General features: G+C 42.0%; 1 protein-coding gene across 31 annotated transcripts in view; it reads right to left on the bottom strand.

Annotated features, from left to right (window-relative positions):
• Positions 1–24904, bottom strand: part of ELAVL2 (ELAV like RNA binding protein 2) — a 154355-nt gene that overhangs the window by 102891 nt on the left and 26560 nt on the right. For 2 of the 31 annotated variants that reach the window (XM_019752416.2, XM_019752412.2), the window contains exon 2: positions 14751–14823. The exons of 11 other annotated variants lie outside the window; for them this stretch is intronic. Coding sequence is in view for 2 of the 20 variants with exons in the window: in XM_019752405.2 (XP_019607964.2) it covers positions 23152–23386 (235 nt within the window). In the remaining 18 variants the exon portion in view is untranslated. Of the gene's footprint in view, positions 1–14750; positions 14824–22858; positions 22963–23151; positions 23456–23537; positions 23970–24904 lie in introns of those variants that run through there. 18 more of the 31 variants (XM_019752405.2, XM_074330297.1, XM_074330314.1 and 15 more) reach the window with 17 other exon arrangements.

The following is a 24904-nucleotide window of genomic DNA, read 5'->3' as shown; positions in this document are numbered from 1 at the left end:
TTCTCTAAAAATCATTACGTTAAATCTTAAAACATAAGTAGCCCAAAGTAAATGCATGATTCCCTAAGTAAGTCCATGAGACATCACAGGAGCGGTATAAATATACTAAATGAAGAAACTGCATGCCATCTTCATGTTATAAGTGTGATCTCATGTAATACACACTTAAATGAGTACTGAATGCCAGGCATTGGGAATTGAAAACTGAAAGTTGGGGAGCTGGGGAGCTGGTGGAGAGGAGGAGATAATGATAGAACTAATAAAAGATAGGGGATGAGATGAAAAAGGATATCATGTGTGGGATTTAAAGTTGCCATAATGAGGTATGTGGGTGAATAAAAAGTATGGGCTAAGAATCCACTGACCATGTTCAAGGGAAAAATATCATTTGGCTGGCTCATAAAGTGAACACTGCATTTGGGAAAGTGGAGAATGATCCTCGAATGCCTAAAAAAGTTTTTGAAATCTGTTCTGTAGGCCAGAGGGAGCCACTGGGTTTCAGGCAGGAGTAAGGTTTCCGGGTGGGAATTCCCGCCCGTTCTCAGGAATTTTTTTTTGCTTTCCTGTTCCTGAATCCCAAGAAAAGTTGGTCGGGAAGTCGGGAAAATCAGCTCCTAGAACCCACGTGGTTGGTAGTATCGTCCGTCACTTTGTGGAAACAATTCATCATAGGGAACAGAAAACAGTCTGTATCACGGGATTTGGGAATGGGAAAGCGAAAAAAAAGGTCCTGAGAACAGGGGGGACTTCCCGCCTGGAAACCCGAGGCCGGAGTGACAGAGCCAGCGCTCCCCGTCCTTCATCTGCCTCTGACACACAAGGTTCTAACTCAAAGGTGCCTACATCCTAAAGGTTGTTTTTATCCAAGGAGATAGTCCATAAAAATCAACGCTAAAAGTGTTACAAAAGCCAAACAGTACTCCAAACTGACCCACAATTTAGGTCTAATACCTGGTCACAGGTAATTCCAGGACAGTTAAAATCGTGCACTCTGCAGTCGGACTTCAGGACTTCTAATTTCAGCTCTGCTCTTAACTGTGTGTAGGCCAGTGTCTTATGTGTAAAATGGGGGAAATCTTACTACCTACCCCTCAGAGTTCCCAGAATGAGTTCAGTGCCTGGCACACAGAAAAAGCTTCTAAGGGATGCTAACACAGCCACTTCTACACCATATCCTTTTGACATCTGGCCAATGTTATTGTAACATTTCATGCAAAATGAAGGAATGTTGCTTCAGGAACTGTGTGTGGGAAGGAGACAGGAGAGAAACCTGCGATTTTTCTCTTTGTATATTTCTAGCCACAAGATAAAGGCTATATACGTAGGTGAACCCCTTTCTTTTTCAATATGCCTTGTCCATTCTCCCCCTCAATGGCTTGAAATGGTTCCCAGGCACATGTATATAATTAAAATTAATTATCCTAAAAGACAGCTTTAGGAAACTCAGAAATCAAATCTGCTTCATCCTTTTTTTATGAATAGATATAATTACAACCTAATATGTATCATTTAATCAAGACTCAACAATTACATTCTTAAATCCCAAAGTTGATCATTTTCTTCCTTGATAGGTACACAAAATCTTCTCCCAGGTGGCAGTCATAGAAAGTAAAGGGCGGAAGAAGTACTAAAACCTTTATCATAATGGCCTTCTAACGTGCTAATTATTACCCAATTATGACAATCTGAGAGTACAGAGGCTAACACAACCTAACACAATCTCATAGCATGTTTTTATTTTTTCACCTCCATCTCCAAACAGCCCACGAAAAGCCCAAATTACTAGGAAGTATTTAACTCTCACATACTACCTCTAAATAAGAAAACAAAGTCAGTGTAACAGCATCCAACCCTTCCGCTGGTTCTAACATCAGCAAATCAGATCTTTAAAGGAGAAAAGCAACCCTATGCATATTTCCCATCCCACATTTTAGATATGAGAAACAGAGACCCTGAAAAAAATGTGCTCCCCTAAAATACTCAGGGTCAAAGCAGGGCTAGAACCCAAGTCTCCTCCAGTATGAAACAATATTTTGTACTCTACCCTCCACCCCGCCCTGTGGTTGGGAAAAACGGAAATAATCTTGAGGGCCTACGTTTTCAAGTCTGATCTCTGTGTCCCTCACATTTAATTACATTACCTACCCCAATTTCCAGCTAAATAATATTCTTGGTCAGTGATGCTTAAGTTACTCCTGCTACTCCCAGCAGCCAACACCCTAGTTTGAAAGGCTGCACATCACTAATTAGCGCATCATCTATTGAAAGCCTCTAATTGCCTTACCACACCCAAGTCCCCTCTGGCTAGATTAAGTTTCAGAGATCTAATACACCAAAAAAGACAGACACAGTTGGGCAAGAAATCTATTAAGAATTAGAAAATCCTGAAAGGGCGCTATGTTTCACGGAAAAGAGAAATCTAAGCCCTTTAGTTGTCCATTCTCTTTGCTTTCCCCAAAGCTGTGAGCGGTCGGTCTCCCAAGAAATGTAAGGCAGGCTTTTGTCTTTCAACTTAGTTGTCCACGGTCTTGATGGTGCAGAGGACAGATCTGATCTCCACACAAGATTTGGAGGATTCTAAATATAGTAAAACAAAGCCTTAAAGTCTAATAATTCCTCATAAAATAATCTCATTAACATGAGCAACTACCTTCCAAAGAATTCTGATTCAGCAATGAGAAAAGACAACAGCTACCGTTTTGAGAGCTTTCCCGTTGCAACCCAATCAAGCCTGCATCACAGCTCTCACCACCATTCATTCCCATTTTGTAGAGCAGAAACTTCAGAGCTTGGAGAGGCTGGGGGACTTGAATAAGGACCCTGAATTCTTAACCTCAGGTGTACCATTGAAGTTCTAAAACAGACGAGTTCCTAGTCCTTCCTCTCAGCTTAGCCAACACTGGCAGGTGTCAACAGGTTGTGGGCTCCCGCAGGGGCCACGTCACAACCCCAGGCGGTGCAGACCAGGAGCACAGCTCACCTGGAATGAGCCAATGTCCCTATGCTTCGGTGTGAATCTGCAACCATGAGTACAGTCTCCCTGCAGCTCTTTCCTCTCGTTCAAGGACAACATGAAATGGACTGCAGCCCTATTTGCTTTCTTAAAAATCTAAAATGAAATTTGCAAAAGCTTTCAAAGACTATAGGTCATCATCCCTCTCTTTACTGATGTAAACTCGTTAATGTCAGTAGTGTGAGAATGGATACCTGAAAAATAGAAAAACTCAACGTATTTAAAATCAGTTACAGTAAAAGCTTAAAAACTACATTTTAAATTTAGTTTGGGGAAGCATACAATGTATGAAATTCTCATTCAAACATTAATTTACATCTATCTTCATTCGATATGGGTGCCTTCAAGGACGATGAATATGCTTTTTAAATCTCCTTGGAGGATCTCATTCTCATTTGTTAAACAGAAGCCACAGGAAAACTGGTATTAACATCCTCTTCCTGCTCTAAGGAAGCAAGAGCACCTCACTTATACAAATGTAGATATGTATTAAAAACTGACTGCTACCTGATTCCTTTTAAACTAGGCATTTTCTCAGCCTGACGATTTTAGTTTTACAACTACAAGAGATTTCTAAAATTAAAAAGAGGTTGTATCTTATCTTGAATTTTGTGTTTGAAAAGAAATAAAAGTTTTACTATCATTCATGCAATAAACATTACGATGTGTGTACAAGGAACTACCACAATGTAAGTGTCTCTTTCCCGTCAAGGGCTTCAGAGTTTTCAGAGAGGTTAAGTTTCTTGCAACCTGAAATTCCAAAACACCAACAATCCTCCCCACCGCCCACAAGGTAACCTAGCAAAGGGACTTTGGTTTTAGGTAGAAATCAGTATCATTAAGAGCGCTAGATGTCACTGGTATAGATATGTCTCAAGCAGGTCAGGGCAGGTCTCAATATTTGAAAACAACAGTCTTCAGGAATTTGTTAATCCAAATTAAAATGCAGAAAACGTCTAAAGGAGCAAATTTGAAACTTGAAAGAAATTCTATCAGAATATTAAACAAATGTGAAATCATATACAGAAAAAAATGGGCACCCCCTCACCACAAACCGCCTTTTGCATTTTACAGGAAGAAGGCACTGCGTGGCATTTTCTTCTCCCAGCAACCTGGCATGGACAAGTGGACCCCTGCCTGACACTGGTAGTTTGGATGCTATAAGTAGTCCTCTTTCTTACCCACCTAACCCTATGACTAATTGGGGTGGGGAGGGGATGCAGTGGGAAGATTTTTTTTTTTTTTTTTAAGTGCAGGTGTGCTCAACAGCTGACAAAAGAGGTTAAGATTCTAGATACACCCACAGTACCATTAGGTCAATTTCTATTTAAGAAACAAACTAGGACAATGAAACCAATGTAGGAAAAAGAAAATGCTTAGGTGAAGTACTCCAAGGTGCATTTTTAGCTCATGTGACCTTCCAAAGTGCTCTAAATGTGTATACGTAGATGTGTGGGCATGTGTGTATTTATAGAAAGTGTTGAGAGCACTACAAAAATACATGAATAAATCATAGCATGCTAGTGCTACAAGAAACTTCTGAGAGCTAGTCCACAGCCTCAATTTTCAGGCAGGCAAAGTGCGACCCAAGACTTGGACGAAGGTCAACTTGCCGGTGACAGAAGCTGGTCACGTTCCCGTCTACAACACCCAGCACGATCTCACCTCCACTATTCTAACTGCCTGCCGTTCTTCTTAAATTTGCACTCACCCTGGAAGATGACTATCCACTCCTCCCTATAACACAGATTCTAAATTTTCTTTTATGACTTAAATGAGCCTCACCCTATGTCTTCCTGGAAGCCATTAGTCCAAGCCAGCAGTTCTCAGAGTGGGATCTGGGAACCCCTGAGGGTCCCCAAGACCTTTCCATAGAGCCATGTGGTCAAAATACCTTTCTCTCTCTCATTCTCTCATAAATGTACCTTAGAACTTTCCAAAGGTTGTATGATCGGTGATATCTGTTCCTGCATTAAGTCTGATGCAATATGAGGATACATCTCATTTCTATTAAACCAAACATTCAAGAGATGAAAAAAATGTAAAACCATGCCACTGTTTTTTTCTTTTCTTTTTTTTTAAGGAGGGCGCAGCTCACAGTGGCACACGTGGAGATCAAACTGGCATCCTTGGTGTTATTAGCACCATGCTCTAACCAAGTGAGCTAACCAGCCACCCCAAAACCATGCCACTCTTACCACTATTTTTTGTTTTGGAAAACTATACATATCCTTAATTTTTTAAATGTTATTTTTGTTAATGTTACAGGTTTACTATTTTTTAACTAAAAATTATTTTTAAGCTTTGAATACAATAAATACTGATAAACAGAACGTTGGAGTAGTCGATAATTTACGCGTATAAAGGGTTCTTAAGACCAGAAAGTTAGAGAATCACTGGTCTAACTCATTGTTAAAAATGTTTTCTTTCATGATGAATTCCTTTAGCACATACATATCAACCTTAGAATAGCTTCCAATTACTCTCCTTACCTTGAAGATGTTTTTCCAGCCTGTTCCTCCAGCCCGGGAACTGTATACACTACTTCTTATGCCCAGTAATTATTTAATCACTTGAACTTCCTTCGACATACAGTTGTTATAAAACTGTGATAGGGGAACCGTGAATATATTCAGGTTCTCAGAAGAGACGACTTTATAAAGGATCCTAGTAAGTCATGTATTATGTTGCATACTCACTTTGGTTTAGAAAATGCTTGAGACTCTTACATGTGTCTCCTAAAAAGAGTACATAGGAGGCTAAGCAGCAGTTTTTCACCTGGTGGCTTCTACCAGTCAGGCACCAGATCACATTCTGTTTTCCTCCCGCCTCCTTCATTCCCAGGGCTGTTTTTGCCGCATCAACCTGTGCCCTTTATTTCAGCTATCCTCACACCATACCATCCTACAAAATTGTCACCACTCTGGTTTCTCTTAAATTTCCTACTATTCCCATACCCCAAACGCTTCACCATACAGAAATGGAAATGCTCCTTTCTGGGCTTCAAGGCCCTCCAGAAACCTAAACATCCTCTAATAGTCAAAACTGTTTCCGCATGCTTCATTCCTTTTTCTCCTAGGGAAAAAAAAGTCTCCCTCTACTTACATAAAAGCTCTCCTAAAAGTGGGAGCTAGTTTCACGAGCTTTTTCCCAACTATGCAGCAGCCCTCACCAGACCCCATACTCAACTCACCCCATTTCCTGCCTACAGGCTGTCAAGCTGCCTTCAACAACGTCAGGCCAGCACCCATATCCTGCGGCCTCTCAGCTCCCCAACACCTGGCACCATGCTTGGCTCAACACAGGTTCTCAACACTAATAAACTGTAGAGAATATTGAAAATCTATTAAAATGTTCTAAAAAACACAAGGGGGATTATCTTCTGAATTAGTAATTACATGTTAATATTTTTGTAAATTAAAAATATATATGTAATGTCAAAAGATCTCAACTGCTGGGTCTTATAAAATGAGACACAGAGGTCTAATTCTTCCTACCCACACCACAGAGGTTAACAGATTCAGTAACAGTATGAACATTTGCAAAGCGAATACGAACGTGCCCGAGCACCAGTGAGGAAAGCAAATAAATACTCTGGTACATACAGACATAGATGTTCCTGGAACGCTCTTTGCACCTCCCTTTTTACATTTAACTATCAGCACACAGAGAATTCTTTCTTTATAGATGACTCTATAATAGAGATGTGTCCAAATTCGTTTAACTAATCCCCTACTGAAAAACATCCAAGACTGTACTATTTCAAACAATGCTTGCAATAAATACCTTATGAAAGAGAGCAAAAATATAAATTTAAAGGTAGAACCTGCTAGTTCATAGTCTCTGCATTTTTAATTACGCTAGTTGCTGCCAAAAAGACCTCTAAAAACTTAGCAATCTACAATCTCACCAAGGCATTGCCTGCATTTTAAAAAATGGGACAGAAATAATGCAGCAGTAAAGCAGACTGAGAAATGGCATGCCGGGAACCAGCCACAGGGCCCGGGTAACCAACCACTGTCACTATTCATAAGACATTGGGCAACACCTTTAGCATTAGTTCACCATGTATGAAACAAGGGTGTTGGTCAACAGTGTGGGTAAGGGCTTCTCCAGCTCGAACGTTCTCTGTTGTGCTTGAATTCGCCAGATATAAGAAATGCACACTCAATATGAAGAAAAAACACGTATTCTCTTGGGCTGCCCAGAAATAAACAAATGCTGGGAAAGTCAAATTGATGCCCTGGGAAAGTAAATGCTCGGAGAAAACCCCTGCCAGGAATTTTAAAATGGAAGTGAAATGGAGACTGGAGGAAATGGCCACCTATGATGAAAGATGATAAACCATTTCAAAAATAACAAACAAACAAAGGATCGTTTTAATCATGGGGGTGAGCAGGGGCAGGTTCCTAGTTTAACACAAGGTATATCTCAGTAGAAAAAATACAGCTAAGTGGCTAGCACAAGCAAGACCAAAGCACCCTGATGTCTACTAATTAATAAAAAGTCACAAACATCTCTTTCAAGTTTACCATTTGAAGGGAGTGGATGTTAACAGGAGATACGATTTGCTAAGCTAAATAAAAGCCTTCATTAACAAGAAGTGACAGGATCACAACCCTGCTGCTGATAAACTGCCAACATATCCGAGGCCGTCAATGAAGGGCTGCCCATTTAACATATTGCAGCTTTAAAATGAGTTGCTTTAGAACAAACTGTTCTATGTTACGGCAGGCCTATGACACACCAGATGGAGCTGCTGCACGCTGGACTGCGTGTGTGTGTGTGTGTGTGTGTGTGTGTGTGTGTGTGTCAGGGCCACACAGAGACCACAGGACTATCCAGCCCACTAACCTTTCTTAAGGTTCTCCTGTGATTAGAGTATCCACCTTAGATCTCAACTTCTCCATGTGCTTCACAAATGACTCAGCTTTGAGCAGACACCAACCTTCTTCTGAGCGCCAGAAGTGGTTTCACAGTAGTGAATGACTGGCCTGGTGCTCAGCCCCGGAGCCCTTCCTCTGCATCCTGGCAAACCAGCCTCTTCCATACAGTCCCGAAGCAGCGCCACTGTTTTAATACCACCTGATGTGAAGCGGCATAAATACACGTCAAAGACACAGTCTCAGTCTAGCCCAAGTGGTTACACAAACATCACACCAGATCTTTTCCTGTGTGGTCCAAGGAAACCGTTAAAAACTCTCAGGTAGGAGACTATAAATAGGTATGGTCAAGTCTTAATTATTCACAGGGATGGATGGAAACAGCCTTATTAATACAAAAGTCATCTTAACATATTAAATTATCTACTATCAGCACTTAATTACTATTGTACAGTAATAATATCCACACAAAACAACCAAATTTTCCATTTATACAGTTAGAATTTTGATTAGCTCCAATTGGTCAAATGTGTACATTATACATGAGATGCGATCAAAAAATACAGTGAATGTTTAAATAAAAAAATTACAGTAAAAGACACATTGCCATTAATCCCCCTGTCAAAATATACCACCTCACTTTGAACACACTTATCTCATCGTCCTTGCCACTTTCTGAAGCAGTTCGGGAAGTCCTCTTTCATGAGTGTCTTTATTTGCACTCTCACGGCTGCCTCGATGTCTTGAATCGATTCAAAACATTTACTTTTCAAGGTCATTTTGACTTTGGGGGAAGAGCCAGAAGTCACACGATGCCAGATCCGGTGAATAACGTGGATGAGGACACACTGTAATGATTCTGCTCGACAGAAATTGCCATACCGGAAGTGATATGTGACACGGAGCCTTTCCATTGTAATCAATAAATACGGTGAATGCTGCTGCCGAGTGCCATTCAACGGAAAGGCAGGGATCTTCATATGGGAAGTGGTGCATCAAACCTTAGTAACAGTGTGTGACAAGTTTCAACTTGCTCAGTGCAGTCAGTCGGGTGTGAGCTACGGTTGAGAGAAGGTGTGTTTTAAAGTGTGTGGTAAATCATCCTCCATAATGACAATGCTCCGTGTCACACATCACTTCTGGTATGACAATTTCTGTCAAATAAAAACATTACAGTGTGTCCTCATCCACCTTATTCACCGGATATGGCACTGTGAGACTTCTGGCTCTTCCCCAAAGTCAAAATGATTCAGAACATTGAGGCAGGCACGACAGCGCAACTAAGGACATTCACAGAAGAGGACTTCCAGAGCTGCTTCAGAAAGTGGCAAGAATGATGGGATAAGTGTATTCAACGTGAGGAGGAGTATTTTGAGAGTGATTAATGGCAATGTGTCTTTCACTGTAATAAATTTTATTTAAACATTCATCAGATTGTTTGATCACATCTTATACATGGTAACTTCACAAGTACCAAGGCTGAGTTCAATGCCATTGAAAAAAAATGTATATGCAGTATTTACCTCTGGCATACATAATTTTATAATTTTAATCTTTATATTAAAGAAATAGAACAATACTAGGTTCAAGAAACAAAGCCATAAGACAGGATCCTGATAGCAAGGAGGTTCCAATGTAGTTGAAAACATTTGAGAAGTGTCCTAAAAATGCAAACTAATTTAAAGAACCATTAAGAAAATACCAGAAACTAAAGCAATGGGAAGTTATTACACCAGCCCCAGCTTCCCTCACCAGCCCTTAACTCTCATCCTGTTTTCCAAGCGATATGGAAATTAACACTAGAAGTCTCCTCTCCTGAACTAAAACATGGTTTACATCTCTCCAAGTTCCCTCAGTCAAGAGTGGAGGTTATCGTGCATATTTTCAATGACTTCAGTTGGCACCTAAGGAAAAAGGGAGTGCAATCTAAAAGCTGTGATGAAATTAAGATCCAACTAGAAAAAAATGCAAAATCCAAGTTCAACAATTCTAGATGATGTACACTAAAAGGGACTGAAAGTTTTGATTACCATGTGATATTAAAAACAAAGAGCAACTGTTTTAGCCACCAGAGACCATGTCTCTGAGGAAATTAATGAATTAAGAACATATTCTGGTAAGTGTAATGATCTCATAAGCAGATGAGTGTTTTAAAACCCCATGTCATAAATTCACTATACTGTTTAATTTTGATGACGTGTGTGGATGAGGAAACTAGCCACATGGAGAATTCACTTCCTCCTTTTCTTTAACCTTTCTCTTCCTCGCCCCCCACCCCACCCCACCCCAGATTACGTAGAGCAAGTTCCCAGACTATCCATCTCTTACAAACATACATAGCCTTTAAGAGAAGGGACTCCCAAGGGCCATTCAGGGATCATTTTAAGAAAAAAATTACTTTTCAATGTCTTCCAAGGTTTCTACAAAGAAAACTGCCTAAGCCTCTCCCATCCCAACAAATGTTTTAAAGACAGTTCCAAATTAATACGGTAATTGTTTTTAGTTTAAGTTTAGATGAATACTGAGGAACACAGCACCACGAAGAAATGGGGTAAGCTGCCAAGATCTGTCAGAGAAGGGTTCTATAAAAGGTTATGCATAAATTAACCAAATAATTCAATCAACAAACTACAATTTTGGGTGACTTGGTAAAGTTAATTTAAGCCACACAAAAAGCTTAACAGACATTCCTCTTTACTTTTTACCACCTCGACCAATACACTGAAAAAGTGCTATCAAAATCAGATAAACACAGCACATTTCAAGCCCAGAGAGAAGAGAATACAAGAAGTAGACTATGCCACTCTCACTACTGGATCACCTGCCATTTATGGTTCACCTATAACTGCAAATAAAACTTTCTCAATTGACAGTAAGTTTCAAGTACTGTATTATCTCACTTTTCCTCTATATTATAATTGGTATTCCAAACTTTGAATTCAAGTGAATTCAACAAATATTTCCTGAATTTCTACTACAAGCAACATACTAGATGCAAGAGACAAAATAATAAACATGACAGATGTCCCCTTTCCAAGTAAGAACAGAAAGGTTACCTTGATTTTTTTCTTCCCCGTCCACCCTCCACCCAATGTGTCTGACAGTTAAGTTGGCGACACAAGATGAATCAACAATAATCTATACTGGGTAGATACTCTATTGATTCAAGTTTGGACATCATACATTCTATTAAGCACCTGACCTGCAACTTTTCTTTTCCTCAGAAAACAGTGGTATTTCTAAAAGCCCACCAGATTTGGAATATCCTCATTTCAGAAACTTACAAGTTTAAGGCACAGGAATTCCAGATTCTCTCCTACAAGGAGCTAGGGTTATCTAAATGCCACTTTCACTGGGAACAGAACATAAAGCATTTTGATCTTTTCTCTTGATTTTAACAACATCCTGAAACAATTCTGGAGACAGTGTTTTCATTCCCTCTCTTATAGAAAATAACCAATCCATACCTTGTATGGTTCCAAAAAGTAATCCTGCAAATCAAAAAACACTGCCAGCTGGCATCAGGAAGACACCAGCCTGTGATGGAATCTTTCCAGAAGTCACCTAGTCAGAGATCTAAAATAAGACTAAGTCAGAATCCTGGCCCTGGGGAAACAGGTGGTGGGGTGTTCTGCCGGGCGTGCTACGGGGACCCGAGTGAAGCCTGTAAAACAAAAACCTGTTTACAACAGCCCCTTCACAGAGGAGCCAAACTATAAGACCTGGAGTCGAGATACAGTTGCTGAGCTGCCTCTGGGCTCTGTTTCTGACCACAGCCACCTTGAACTACAATCAGAACTACCAGAGGTAGAGAGAACCTCATTCTGGAGTCGGGGGTGGAAGGTCCTGCACTAGGAGCCACGGAGCTCGCTAGGTCTGACTTCCCCACTCAGGAGGTTGAATCCTTGGGAAACATCCTGAGCCCTGAGCCTCCTTTTCCTCATGTACAAAACTCGTTATCCCAGGGAGCTGGGGTAAGGTCCCAGACGAACAGAAACACTGGGCGTCATCACTGTTACTAGAGGAAATGCTCATCTCCTGGTTCCACCAGTTAGGGTGGCACAGCACCTTCAATTACTGATTCCACCTATTTTTCTGTCCTAATAGCCAGGTTTGACGGCAACTAAAAAACAGGAAGCTCCTTGCTGCCCCCTCCCAAAACACTGCCAACTTGATTATCCAATATAAAATATTTTGCTGTAATTGCAGTCTTAAGAGGCAATAACTTAGAAGTTACTTTAGAAGTTGCACACAAAAAAAAGATCTCTTCACTTTCCTTTCCTAGATCACAAAACTATGTTGTTCACCAAGAAATCAAACTTTGCCCCCTACTGTCCACAAAACAATAGTGATAGATCAGCCACTCTCAAACAGTCCAAGAAGCAAAGATGTATTATTCCCAAACAGCCACTTGCAGCTGAGGGAATAAGCTTCTCCAGCAAACCGAGGAAATGAAGCAGCATATAAGGATGGTCAAACACCTTTCAGAAGGAAGGGGGAAACAATAATGCAAATGCCATTCGTGCAGAAAAGCAACAGGCAGACCTGAGAACACGGGAACGGGCATGAGAAAGCTGCAGTCAGCAGCCTTGAGAGCCGCTCCTGGTGGACTTGGTCTTAGGCATGACGAAGACTCCAGGAGAAGGCACTGACCAGTGTACTTAGAAGCATTAAAGCTGTTGACCCGATACTTCCTGCCTGCCACTGAACTATACTATGCAAGAGGAAGCAGACAGAGAAACATTTTATCTTTATGACTTTTTTCTAGATGCTTTGGAAAATAAATGTTATAGTGAGAGGAGGTTCCTGACACATCCTGCTGTCAAGACAATAAAACTATGGGGTTGAAAGGCTGGGGGTTTCATGTAATTCCACACACATGTGCCTGGGATCCGTTCTTCCTTGGACAACAGCAGAATTAAGACGATCGTAGCGCAGTCTCTCTCCAGCCACAACTTAAAACTTGGCAGGCCCTGTGTTGCATAAATCTTCTTCACCTGTGACTGGGCTCCTGGCAAACCAGGAGAAGTTACTCCTACCACAAAAGAGCTCAAAAGGAACAAAAATGACACAGAAGGAAGGAGGGGAGGAGAAAAGAGACAAAAACTAAGCAAATAAATACACACAAAACTGACCAAGAATAGCCACTCACTCCTGTCCCCAAAGCAATATGCAATGACCAGGCCATATCCCTAATGCCCAGACTACAGATATATGTCCCTTTTCTCAATTCTTCAAGGGCAATTAAGACCTGGGGTCAGAGGGGAGGGAGGAGGTTGTGACATCTTTTAAATTATCATTTTCTGCCTCATCTCTTTAAGTAGACAGACCAAGAAATGAGGACAGGATGCTTTATAAACTTCTCTAACGCTCTCTCAGTATCTAGGTCTTAGTAATAACGGCAATGAAATAGTAAGTGTTACACAATCTTCCTGGCTTCTGAGCATAGTCCCAATACAAAAAACCTGACATTTTTTAAGAGCCTTTAACAAAACTAAAAGAAAGAACTTTAGATGAATTTGGAAAAGGTCTACACTCCAAGTTACCCCCCCAGCCCACATATACCAAAGCCTTTCATATCACATAGCAGAAGCTCCATTGACAACTTTTCTCAACCTTAGGGAGATAAAACTCCTTTTTTTTTTTTTTAATCAATTCTCAATTCCCCACCCCCACTCAACAATGAAGACATCCCAGAAGCCCCTCATCCAGATGCTCCAGGGCAGACCACAATAAGCAACATATTCTTCTAAAAGAATCATGTAATGGGGGGATATGCTTGGTACCAAGAGTCCTCTTTAAGTGCCTCTTAAAAATGAGTTCAGAATATACCTACAATAATTTAAAAAAAAAATAACTATACACACTGTTCATTCAGAATAAGTTTTTTAAAAATAAGCTACACCTTTACTCACACCCCAAATATCAAAAAATTTTAGCTGGGCTGGAGACTGAGCCAATTTTTAAAACCACCAGCATTAAGCTCCTGTTATTCTGAAGGGTTTTGCTAAGATGTTCAATGCAGGGACACACTCTCATTCCGCGTTAGGACCGGCCTAGCTCAAGTGGCTGCCAGGAGAGCAGGGTTTGAAAGGCATTGTTCTAGCCTCAAAAGCTACATTAGTGTTGGGCTGATAAAACAGATTTTGGTATCTGTTTGCCAGGCTGAACAAAAAGTTAACTAAAAATGTAAGCGCTGCAAGTCACCAAAAGGAAGGCTCTACACTGACATTTCCTACCTACTTAGCATTCATCTGTATTCATCTCACTAGACATTAACACACCAAAGTTGCTCTCTGCTATTCAAAGTGTGCTATTATGCTCAGGAGTAGATTAATAATATCCACCTTCCCTCTTGTAAAATAAAATTACAGCACTGGTCCAAACATGACGTGTGGAGCCTCTTTCTGCCTCTGGTACATCAGCTCACTCTACTGCACAGGTGGGAGAAAGCTTTGCTGAAGGTGTACCGCTGTTTCTAGAGATGGGGAGAAAGGCTGAAGACTGAAAATAATAAAAGGAAGGGGAGAGAGAAATGACACATGTAAACCTCATACCTAACAACCTCTCGTATCAGCTTTTTTTTTTTTTTTTTACAGCAATTGGAGGGGAGAATGTATGTCTCTTTTCATCTGACACCATCAGCAATGAGGGTAGCAGGTGGACACAGGCCTCTTTTAAACTGCTCATAACATCCTATTATGTTTCACAGCACCAAGCAACTTCTGCTGACCCCAAAGCACCTAAACCAATACAAACAGGCAACCAGCAGGAAGAAACCCCTGCTCCCAACAAGGGCAGATGCAGCATCCTGGAGGAGGGGGCAAAGGTAAGACAAACTGATAGAAGCATACCTTACATAGAAAGGAGAAACTGTCTTGCAACCAGGAGTTAAGGAAGGAGAGGTCCAAGCGAAGACTTCTCTAACTGAAAGAAAAAGGAGACTCCAAGATCTAAATTTATAAGGAGCAATCTAACGTAACTCAAACACTTGTAAACACAAAGTAAACCAAAAGAATATGAAGACTTTAAAACCACTGCCTTTGTCTTTATATCTAAGTAAACTTTTTAATTTCCATGGTTTTCAGGACTGTAGTTTGAGAGTCACAAACTCAAATACCCACAAAGGCCAGGCAGAATTTATTCCAAAATGAAATAAGCCCCGCTCCATAGCAAGGCGCAGTGAATGAATATGGGCTCAGTTTTGCTCCACCCTCCCAACGTTTCAAGAGACATGAAACACAGCTCTCGATCTTTGTATGGTATTTCCCAACACCTAAATCAACAACTCACTACTTTATTTAAAATATAGTTTAGGCCAAATAAAACAGCTATAGACACTATGCACCCCATGGGCCACCATTTGGGATCTGTGGCAGAAACTATTTGTTCATTTATACCCGTTTCTCCCTTTCATCCTCTAATACCAGCAATTCACTTGGTCACAGAAAATACAGTTAATCCCCACCTTATACAACAGAATCTGTTTCAAGACACACCCCCAGTAGATGCCTGAAACCACAGATCGTACCAAACCCTATATACACTGTTTTTTCCTATACATACATATCTGATAAAGATTAATTTATAAATTAGGCACAATACGGTTTAACAATAAAATAGAACAATCATAATATATTGTAATAAAAGTTATGTGAATGTAGTCTCTCAAAATATCTTTTTGTACTGTACTCACCCTTCTGATGACAATTCTGATGATGATGATGTAAGATTATAGAATGCTTCCTTAAGTCAAGAGCTTTCACCTTTCCACTTAAAGGAAGCACTTTACGGCTCCTCTTGGGCATATCCGAACTGCCAGCGTCACTACCCTTGTGCTCTGGGGCCGTTATTAAGTACAATAAGGTCACTGGAACACGCACTGTGATATGAGAGTAGATCTGATCACCGGATTGCTACTAAATGACTAGCGGGCAAGGAGTGTACACAGCGTGAAGAGAGAGTTCATCCCACTACTCAGAACAGCGTGCAATTTAAAAACTTATTAACTGTTTAGTTCTGGAATTTTCCATTTAATGTTTTCAGATTGCAGCTAACTAAAATCTCAGAAAGCGAAACAGTGGATAAAGGGGGACTACTATATTCTTCAATGAGTAAAACGTAACAAAACGCTTACAAGTCAACCCGAAGCTGCATAAGAAAATAAAACCACAGATGAGTCCCTTGCACATGACCCAGAATTGCCAGGCTAGAAGGAGAACTAGCCCAGGGCTCAGAAGCACAGCTAGGTGACTATGGGGGCGAGGGCTCGCCCAGAGAAGAGAGGACGGCTATGGGTAGTTCAAGTTTCTTGCAGAGACAATGGCAGGGAAGGGATGAAAAGTCTACAGCACCAATGACCTGGTATTTGGAAAAAGTCCATGAGTCATTCACAGCCACAGGCCAGAAAGGACCCCAAGGGTTTAAACAAAATAAACCAGCAACCAGTAAGTAGCACCTAGGGAAGAGAAAGTGGTGTTGAGTAAACTCATACAGAAATAGGCCTTACCTGGAAATAGGTTATAAAAACTTGCTCACTCTATAATAAACTTTGTATATTTAAAATGTTCTAGATTGCTCTGCAATAAAGGTGGGTGATCCTCACCTCACCAGAGGTACCTCCAATAGAGACGCAGCATCAATGAAATAGAAATAGCTGACTTTTGAAAAGTAACTCAGAGGAAACTCAAGATCAAGTACAATCAGTTCCAGGAATATTTTCCCCACCTTACTCAATTCACTGAATTTATTTTCAAACACACTGTGATTTATTTGCTTTGAGAAATAGCTCTTGCAAGTCTGATATACACAATGATGCCTAAAGAATAAAAAATTGTTGGGGCCGGCCCTGTGGCTCAGGTTAGAGCTCCATGCTCCTAACTCCGAAGGCTGCCGGTTCGATTCCCACATGAGCCAGTGAGCTCTCAACCACAAGGTTGCCAATTCGATTCCTCGACTCCTGCAAGGGATGGTGGGCTCCGCCCTCTGCAACTAACATTGAACATGGCACCTTCTTGAGCTGAGCTGCCGCTGAGCTCCCAGATGGCTCAGTTGGTTGGAGTGCATCCGCTTAACCACAAGGTTGCTGGTTTGACTCCCACAAGGGATGGTGGGCTGCACCCCTGCAACTAGCAACTGGCAACTGGACCTGGAGCTGAGCTGCGCCCTCCACAACTAAGATTTAAAGGACAACAACTTGACTTGGAAAAAAGGCCTGGAAGTACACACTGTTCCCCAATAAAGTCCTGTTCCCCTTTCCCAATAAAAAATCTTAAAAAAAAAAAAAATTGTTAAACATCCTTTAAAAACTAAACAATGAACAATTTCCAATAACTTACTTGACAGGGTATCCATCAATGACTTTTCACTTGGGGTGGTGAGAGGGTATTGAAACAAGCAGGAAAAATAATGTATTTCTGTGTAAACTCCATATTGTGATGCTAAAGAATAAATCCTTGACAAGAGATTAAACAAAATTCAAATCAGGAAAACACAGACTGATTAATGTAAATGCTTAAATTTAAAATTTTTATTTCTCATTGAAAAAAAGATAAAAATTTTAAGTTAAGACATTTGTATTTCTGGAATGTCAGCTGACTAAATTCTCATAATTTCACCTATAATCTTTTAGCATTATTTATATTTTCAAGACAAAATTCATTTTAAACTGTCCTTCCAAATTCCATCATCATAGATCTAATACTTATATCTATTTCCATACTAAAAAGTTCAAAGTCACAATTCTCCCAAACCCTCTCTGTAGTTTGTGAATTTTCTCTTTCCTCATGGCAGCAATATATATATGATGGTATAGCATAAAGAATCACTATAAACAACAGTTCACAATACATTGAAGGCCAAATATACAAACCCTAATCTATGTGGACCACCGATTACCTTTCCAATTCAGTAAACACTGTCATTCTACTGCCGAAAGTCTTGTAGTTCAATATGCTCATCTTCACCCTGCCTGTGAGATGTAGGGGGGGCAGGGGATGGGGGTGAGGTTTCATACTCAAGAAAAGGTTAAGAAACCAAGGACACAGGTAACTAAGCCAAAACCAGATGACGGAAACTTCACACTCCCAGGCTAGTATTTTCCACCTGGCTCTGCTAAATCAAGAATTTCAACTTAAATGACAAAACCTACTGAGGCAAGACCACTCAGTAGCTGAACTGTCAGCATTGTATTCACAAGAAGACCTTACATGTATAATATTTGTTCACTAAATCAAAATGGATTTTAAAACAAACTGTGAGGAAATAAGGAAGCTTAGAGCCTGCCTTCAATGAAGCTAAAAGCCCACACGCTAGTGCTAACACTACAGCGAACAAGAACTAATCATTCCCGTCTTCACCCTGCTGTCACCAGTGTAAGAAGACTTACAATTTTCAAAGTCCTATTTTCCAAATAGAACTTCATTTTAACACTCTTTACTCCAGAGGTCAGGATGGTAAAAACTATATGGGAATTTCTGTGTCTGTGCATTTCTCTAGGGAGAAAGAGCCCACAGCTTTCCTCAGATGCTCAGATTCAGAACTCCTCAATATAAACAAGAAATTTCACTTTTACAGTAACTCCATAATAAGGAAATATAGGAAAGGTAAGAATTTTAAAACAACTATTGCTCCTATTCTCATAAGGAGATAAAATTAGTTAAGAAAATGTCTACTGAAGCTTGCAGTGAGTCTGACCACAGCTAAACTATAAAAGCAAAATGAAATAAAATGAAATCCCATCCAGAAGGAAGTTAATCAGTTTGACATTTATGAAAATAGGAGTTTTTGTGATATTCCATTAACATAGTCTGTAGAGTTGAAATAATATCCAGTATGAACAGCTCACAACAAAAATTCTGCAGGGAAAAAAAGCTAGTCATGTAGAATATAAATTTCCTTTTCATGAGACAGACTCCTTGTTTAAGTCACAGGAAAAAGGCTGGTATAAATCTATCACTGTTAGATTTAGATAAGGGAAAAATATAGATATCTCAACCTAAGAGTTCAAAATTTATCTGATTTAAAGCAAAACCTTCAACATGTTTTTTAAAAAAAAAAAAACCTATCATTCTACTATAACTATCTCACAATAAATAAGTCTATTGAGAAAAATTGTCAAGTTTTTTCAAATAGAGAATTTCTAAAAGTGGGAAAGTGGGTCTTGCCTGTCAAAACTTATTTGCTATTCATTTTCAGTCAGAAAATGACATAATGGAAATCTGTAATATAGACAAGTACTAGGAAAGTGCAAGTTTAAAAAAAAAAAAAAACACGGTAACTTGCAATTACTAAGGCAACCTTCAAATTGGTTTGGTTTTCACCCCACAGCACCTATTCCTATAACTGCTTTGGTTATTTCACCTATTCCACTTCTTCCCAAAACACCTATCCTTCTCTGCATGAAGATTTCTTACAAAGAAAACCCTTGTCTGTCATTACACAAAACTATTCAGCAACATTCAAAAGAGAAACTCACAGTTAAGAGTATCCATGAAATTGATGCAAAACCTAACCCAAAGCTCTGAAAAAATAAATAATACCTTTACCAAAAACAGATATTTTTATGTAGATCAATCACTGGAAATTCAGCATTGGTATGAAAGGGGAGGATACGTATGGAAATGCACCTAGTACAGTCTTTCTCACAGAAGAGTCACCTTTTGTTTTGTTTTATACAACAGAATTACAAGGCCAGAGGTACAGAAAGTCATCTTCTCTTAAACAAGGAAAAATTCTTCTGTGACCTTACTAAAATAAAAGTCAAAATATACATCATGCATGCTAAAAGCCAAATCTGTTTATTTCTTGTTAGTGAAAAATTTCCTCAATAAGCCACAAAACTTCTATAGAATTTTACTATACTAATTCCTATTTTTAATTCAGATTCTAAAACTTACCAATCCTCTTTAAAGCATAATAAAACATGTATCTTTCAATACACAAAAGCCTTAAAACAAAATATTGCCCTTCAAGATTAAGTGCCTTGTTTCTACTTAGCAGACTTATGTTAACTGAAATCAAGAAAAAAAAAGCAACTGGCATTGCAAATCAGCTGGTATCCAGAATCAAATGGACGATAAACGTTCTTTCCTAAGAGAAACATGAGTTTGGCATTAAAGTACCAACATGTGAGTTCTGTGAGTAACCAGAACCAGCGAAGACTTCCACATCTGTAAAATGAAACTGGACAAAGCATAGAACATTCTATGCATCTAATGTCCTCCAGAGTTAATTCAGGAGTTGGGTGTGGCATCAGCAATGCATAAAGCCTTCGATTTTAAATTCTTTTATGTAATATAGGAGAATAGAGCAGCAATACTGGCAGCTAAATAAATTAATAATCGAGAAAGCCTGACCAGGATAGCTACATAATCTGTGGGTTCCAGTGGAAAAGGAAAGTACAGGGTCCTCTTGTCCAAAAATGTAAGAATTTCAAGGGGAAGGGATTATGTATGGATCACATGCCCATAAAGCAGCCCTGCTTCCAACCAAGTACCTATGCTATTTAAAACAAAAAAAACAAAACACCTAACATGTGGTTCGATATGGTTATTGGCCTGTCCAGCTGAGGATCCAAAGAATCAGAACTGGCGTAGACTGCTATGGGCAGCTTTTCCACAGGGTGGCACACCATCCAGGTCCCACACCACCTATATAGTCCCCCAGTGCCATCAAAAAATAACCTGACCTGGCTAAGGACTACAGATCTCTAGCCTCCCTTATTTCCAAATCAACACTATTGGTGACAAAGATGGTAATAAGAATGTGATGATATAGTGAATTGAATATGATTTCAAATGAAAGCAAAAGAACTGACCCTACCATGCACACCAAGCGATCAAAATGGCGAATGGAAAAGTCAGACTTGATAAGATGTTATTTCAGAATATCCAGTCCTTTGGGGGAAAAGAACATGAAGGGTAATTTGCCACTGTGGTGCTCTTGTGCCATGCTACCTCCTGAAAAGCGTCACAGATTTTTTTTTTTATGCATTTTTCCATCAAAGAAAGAGGAAAGGCTGATCCCAGCTTAGAAGTCAGGGTATTCTGGATGGCTTTGTTGTGTCCTTAAAGAGAACTTGGGACTTGCTTCTAGAAAAGTGAGTGTGTTTGTGTGTGGGGGGCGGGAGGAGCGGGGCAGGACGGGAAGCAGTATTTTTTAAAATCATAATCATGTTAAGAAAAGCTGAAAGTGGGAACAAGGATTCAACCAGGAACATCTGTCTATATACAAAGAACCAAAAGGCTGGATTAAGAAATGTGGTAGTAGAAATGCCACTTAGAGCCTTGTTCTTTATCATAACCCACTGGGTACAGGGTCTTAACTAAAAGCATCAAAACCTAGACAGAGAACGAACTTGAGTCTCTGGTGAAGAAGCATTAACCAGAACAAACCTACAGAAAAAACCCAAACCAGAAAAAGAAACTCTAACAACTATCACATCCTGAGCCTAGTAAAAGGAAAGTAAGGTTCAGTAGTAAACAACAGAAGTGGCTGGCCGACACTGACCAGTTTGGGTACCTGTTCTATTCTAGGAACATACCTTAAACCTAAAATTATCTTGAACCATGTAGAAAGAGTGTGTGCAGCTTAAAACATCTGACCTGACATGATTCCTAAGAGCAAACACTACACAGTGGAGGAAACACTTGAAGACAAGGTGAAGGGACCTTAAATGCCTAAAGGGTCTGTCTCGAAGAGGAAACAAAAAACCTCATTCCCTGAATGGTGGCAGCACAGTTACCAGTTTGGGGGCCAGTTTTGATCAGAAACACAAAAATGTTCTCTCAAGAAGGAAGAGAAAAAAGCAGAGGAATCCTAGAAAATTAGAGGTAATGTGTTTCTTCATAATCTAAGTTTTCCTACCCCACCCCAGCCATTATCTACCAGATGTTATCTTCTCGCTCCCTCTTTCCCTCTCCTCCCTCCATTTCCCAGGGCACTTTCTCTAAGTAGGCACTCACACAAACACCTGAGCTGTATTAAATCAATATTCTTACAAACCTCTTAAAAAGAATAGCCCCCAAACAAGCACAGTAGCATTCCAGCCCATCCAACAAAATAGTCACCATTTCTAGACCCAAAGGTCCAGATGAGAAAGTAGATCCAGGAAAGCTTTTCCACCAGCTCACCAAAATGGAGACTCTAGGTCAGCTTCCGCAAGAAAGAGCTACCTTAGCACAATGAAAAATTCAAACGACTCTAGGGAGATGAGAAAATTGTCTTCAAGGGCAACTAAACAGTATTTCAAACAAACCGATTTTACTTGAGGGAATGGGGAAATTACACCCCAACTGGTATCGGAGTGGTTTTAAATGGACTCATTTACTGTAAGTTTAGGGGCTGAGCTACATTTTTATGAAGACAATTATTATGGGTAGGTCCACCAAAACATTAAATTTTAAAAAGCTCTTTGTCCTTGCTGGAAAAATTTCATTTAGCATTGTGAAGCATCATTCTTTGGGGAGACTTTAAAGGAAAATAGATAACGGGTAACAAATCCTCCTTTTCTCACATTTTCAGAAAAGGAGATGAAAATTGTATCATAATCTTCTAAAATGCTATTTGAAATGACCATCTGGACAGCTACAACAAAGTGCTCTAGTTCACATCTAGGTTTTGAGCTCCATGCCTCTAGGATAACAAGTAGGCTTTTAAGGAAACGCCGTGAAAAGACTGCTGGTCACTATCATGACCACTGGAGGAACACCTGCTAGCGAAGCGGTGCTGGTCAGAGACGGACTCCACCACTGTCACCAGTGCACGCACTCACGTCGGTGCACGGGGGCCGCAGGTCAGCGCTCCCCGCGGAGCTGAAGGCAGTGCTGCCGCAACCACCGCCAGCGAGTCCAAGCCCAGATGCTGCCTCGCCCCGCGGCCCAGCCCGCTCCGCGATTCCCGCCCAGCGCGCTGCTCACGCGCAAACCGGGATGCGACCCCGCGCGGCCGCGCCCGGCCTCACCTAACACCACGCAAGGGGGAGAGAGCGGCCCGGGATATCCTCTTGGCTCTGCCTGGGGCAGCCGCGGTCCCATATCACCTCCGCACACTGCGTGGCTGCTCCAAGTCTCGAGACACCCCGGGAGGTCTAAGGACCACGCGCGAGGAGGCGCTGTACCAAGTGGGGACACCACCAGACACCACCCGGCTGGAGTGCATACAGCCTCCCCCAAGACGGAGTTGCCTGTCCACCACAAGAATCCTGCCCTTTTACTAGAAAAGCCCCCTCCCCCACTTTCCCTCCAATACACTCACCTGCGTCTCGGCGCAGTTCTTCTCGCACTACACGCGGCCGTACCGGGCACGTCCACGCCTGTGCACGCTGCCCGGCACGACTGGCCCAGCGCAGCTCCCGCCTCCCCCAACCAGCTTTTGCCCCCAGGAGAGGCGGTGCCACCTCCCGAGGCGCCCAGTTCGCACAGTACTCCCGCCGTAAGGGGCCAAGCTCTAAGAACTTCGCGTGCACAACCTCTGCCGTCCCCACCAGCATTCCCGCCCAGAGCCCGGACTTGGGCGGCCACCGAGCCGAGGGCGGACTCCGCACAGCGCCGCGCAAAGCAGCCTCGGCGTCCTAAACAGACCTGGGCTTGGCGCGGCGTGCCCGCCCTCCCCGCCCCCACCCCCACGCCCCCCGCACTTGCCTGCTACGACTTGGAGCTGCAGCTGCTATGGCTCGCGCCTCCGGCCGTCAGCACAGCCGCGGAGGAGTCGCTCAGGGCGGGCTCCGTGGAGAGGTGGTGGTGGTGGCGACGGTGTCGTCCCCAGTCCTCGCGGTGGCGGAGGGCAAACTGGAACCCGGCGGAACCCCCGCCCCACCCGCACCGGCCTCTTCACCAGGCCGGCAGCTGCCTCAGTGACGCCCGGGCGCCGCGGTCCCGCCGTTTGTAGAGGGGCGGGGAGGAGGGGCTTGCTTGGAAGACCGCCAGGAGGCGGGGCCGGCGGCGAGTTCGCTGCGCCGCGGCTACAGCCGCCGGCGCGTGCCCTGCCCTGACGCCCAGCAAGTGGGTCCCTGCGAAAAGACGCCCGGCCTCGGTCGCTCGGCTCAGTCCCTCCCGGCTTCTGATTCTGAGCAATCGCCGGGATCAGGTTCCCCTGGCAGCGCGGAAAGAGTCGCGGGCCCAGAGGCAACAGATTCCAGGTTCAAGTTTGCAAACCCTGAGGCTCCGGGCGCTAAACAGGGAGCCAGAGCAATCCTAGCGGGGGTTACTTTGATATATATGTGTATCAAATATATATATATACATACAAACATATACATATATTGCAAGAAAAGATAAAAGGCTCTCCCCCCCCCCGACTTCTTTACAGCCGAAGGGTTCTGTCCCTCGTGAGAAAACTAAAGGCTAAGCCCCCGCTGTCTCTCTCTGCCTCTCTAGATGTATTGTAATCTGTCGTTCAAATAAGCCCAGAGTACCTGTGCGGGGTGCTATACTCTGCTTCAAACGCAAAGTAGGAAATCCTGCACTCGACTATACAAGCGCCTGCTGCTCGCTGCATCCTTCCAACGCCCCCCCACGGAAGCCCCGAAATGGCCAACTCTTCACCGAGGGGGCGTCCCATCTCTGTCTTCCCTTGGCCACCCCCACGCCCGGGTAAATCGTTTTTCCCCAGAAAAACCTGTGCCTGTCCTCAGACCCAGCCCCACAACCGAGAGTTAAAACCGACCCCGAGCCACGCGGCCCAGAAGCACGTTTTTACACCTGCTCAGCTGCGAAAGCACCTGTCATGTTCGGTGGTTTGGGGGCTTTTTAGTGTTTTTTTTTTCCATCGCAAAGGCTTACTTTTTAGCCATCCCTAAAAAAACCACATTTGAAAATATCACCTGTCATTCCTACCTAAAATCGCAGGAGGTAAGAGAGGAACTGAGCAGTGGGCGACTGAGTCGCCGCAAGAACGTGACCGAGGTTACAGCTTCAAGGGCATGATGCGGGTTTGATGCAGCAAGGTCCGCTAAGGGCGCCCAGGGCTCCCCGCCCCCACGCGACTGGTGGAGAAGGTGAGAAAGGAT

This window comes from Rhinolophus sinicus, linkage group LG04 (assembly GCF_036562045.2).
Source record: "Rhinolophus sinicus isolate RSC01 linkage group LG04, ASM3656204v1, whole genome shotgun sequence".
NCBI classification, from domain to species: Eukaryota; Metazoa; Chordata; class Mammalia; order Chiroptera; family Rhinolophidae; genus Rhinolophus; species Rhinolophus sinicus.
This window is presented reverse-complemented; position numbering and strand designations above follow the sequence as displayed.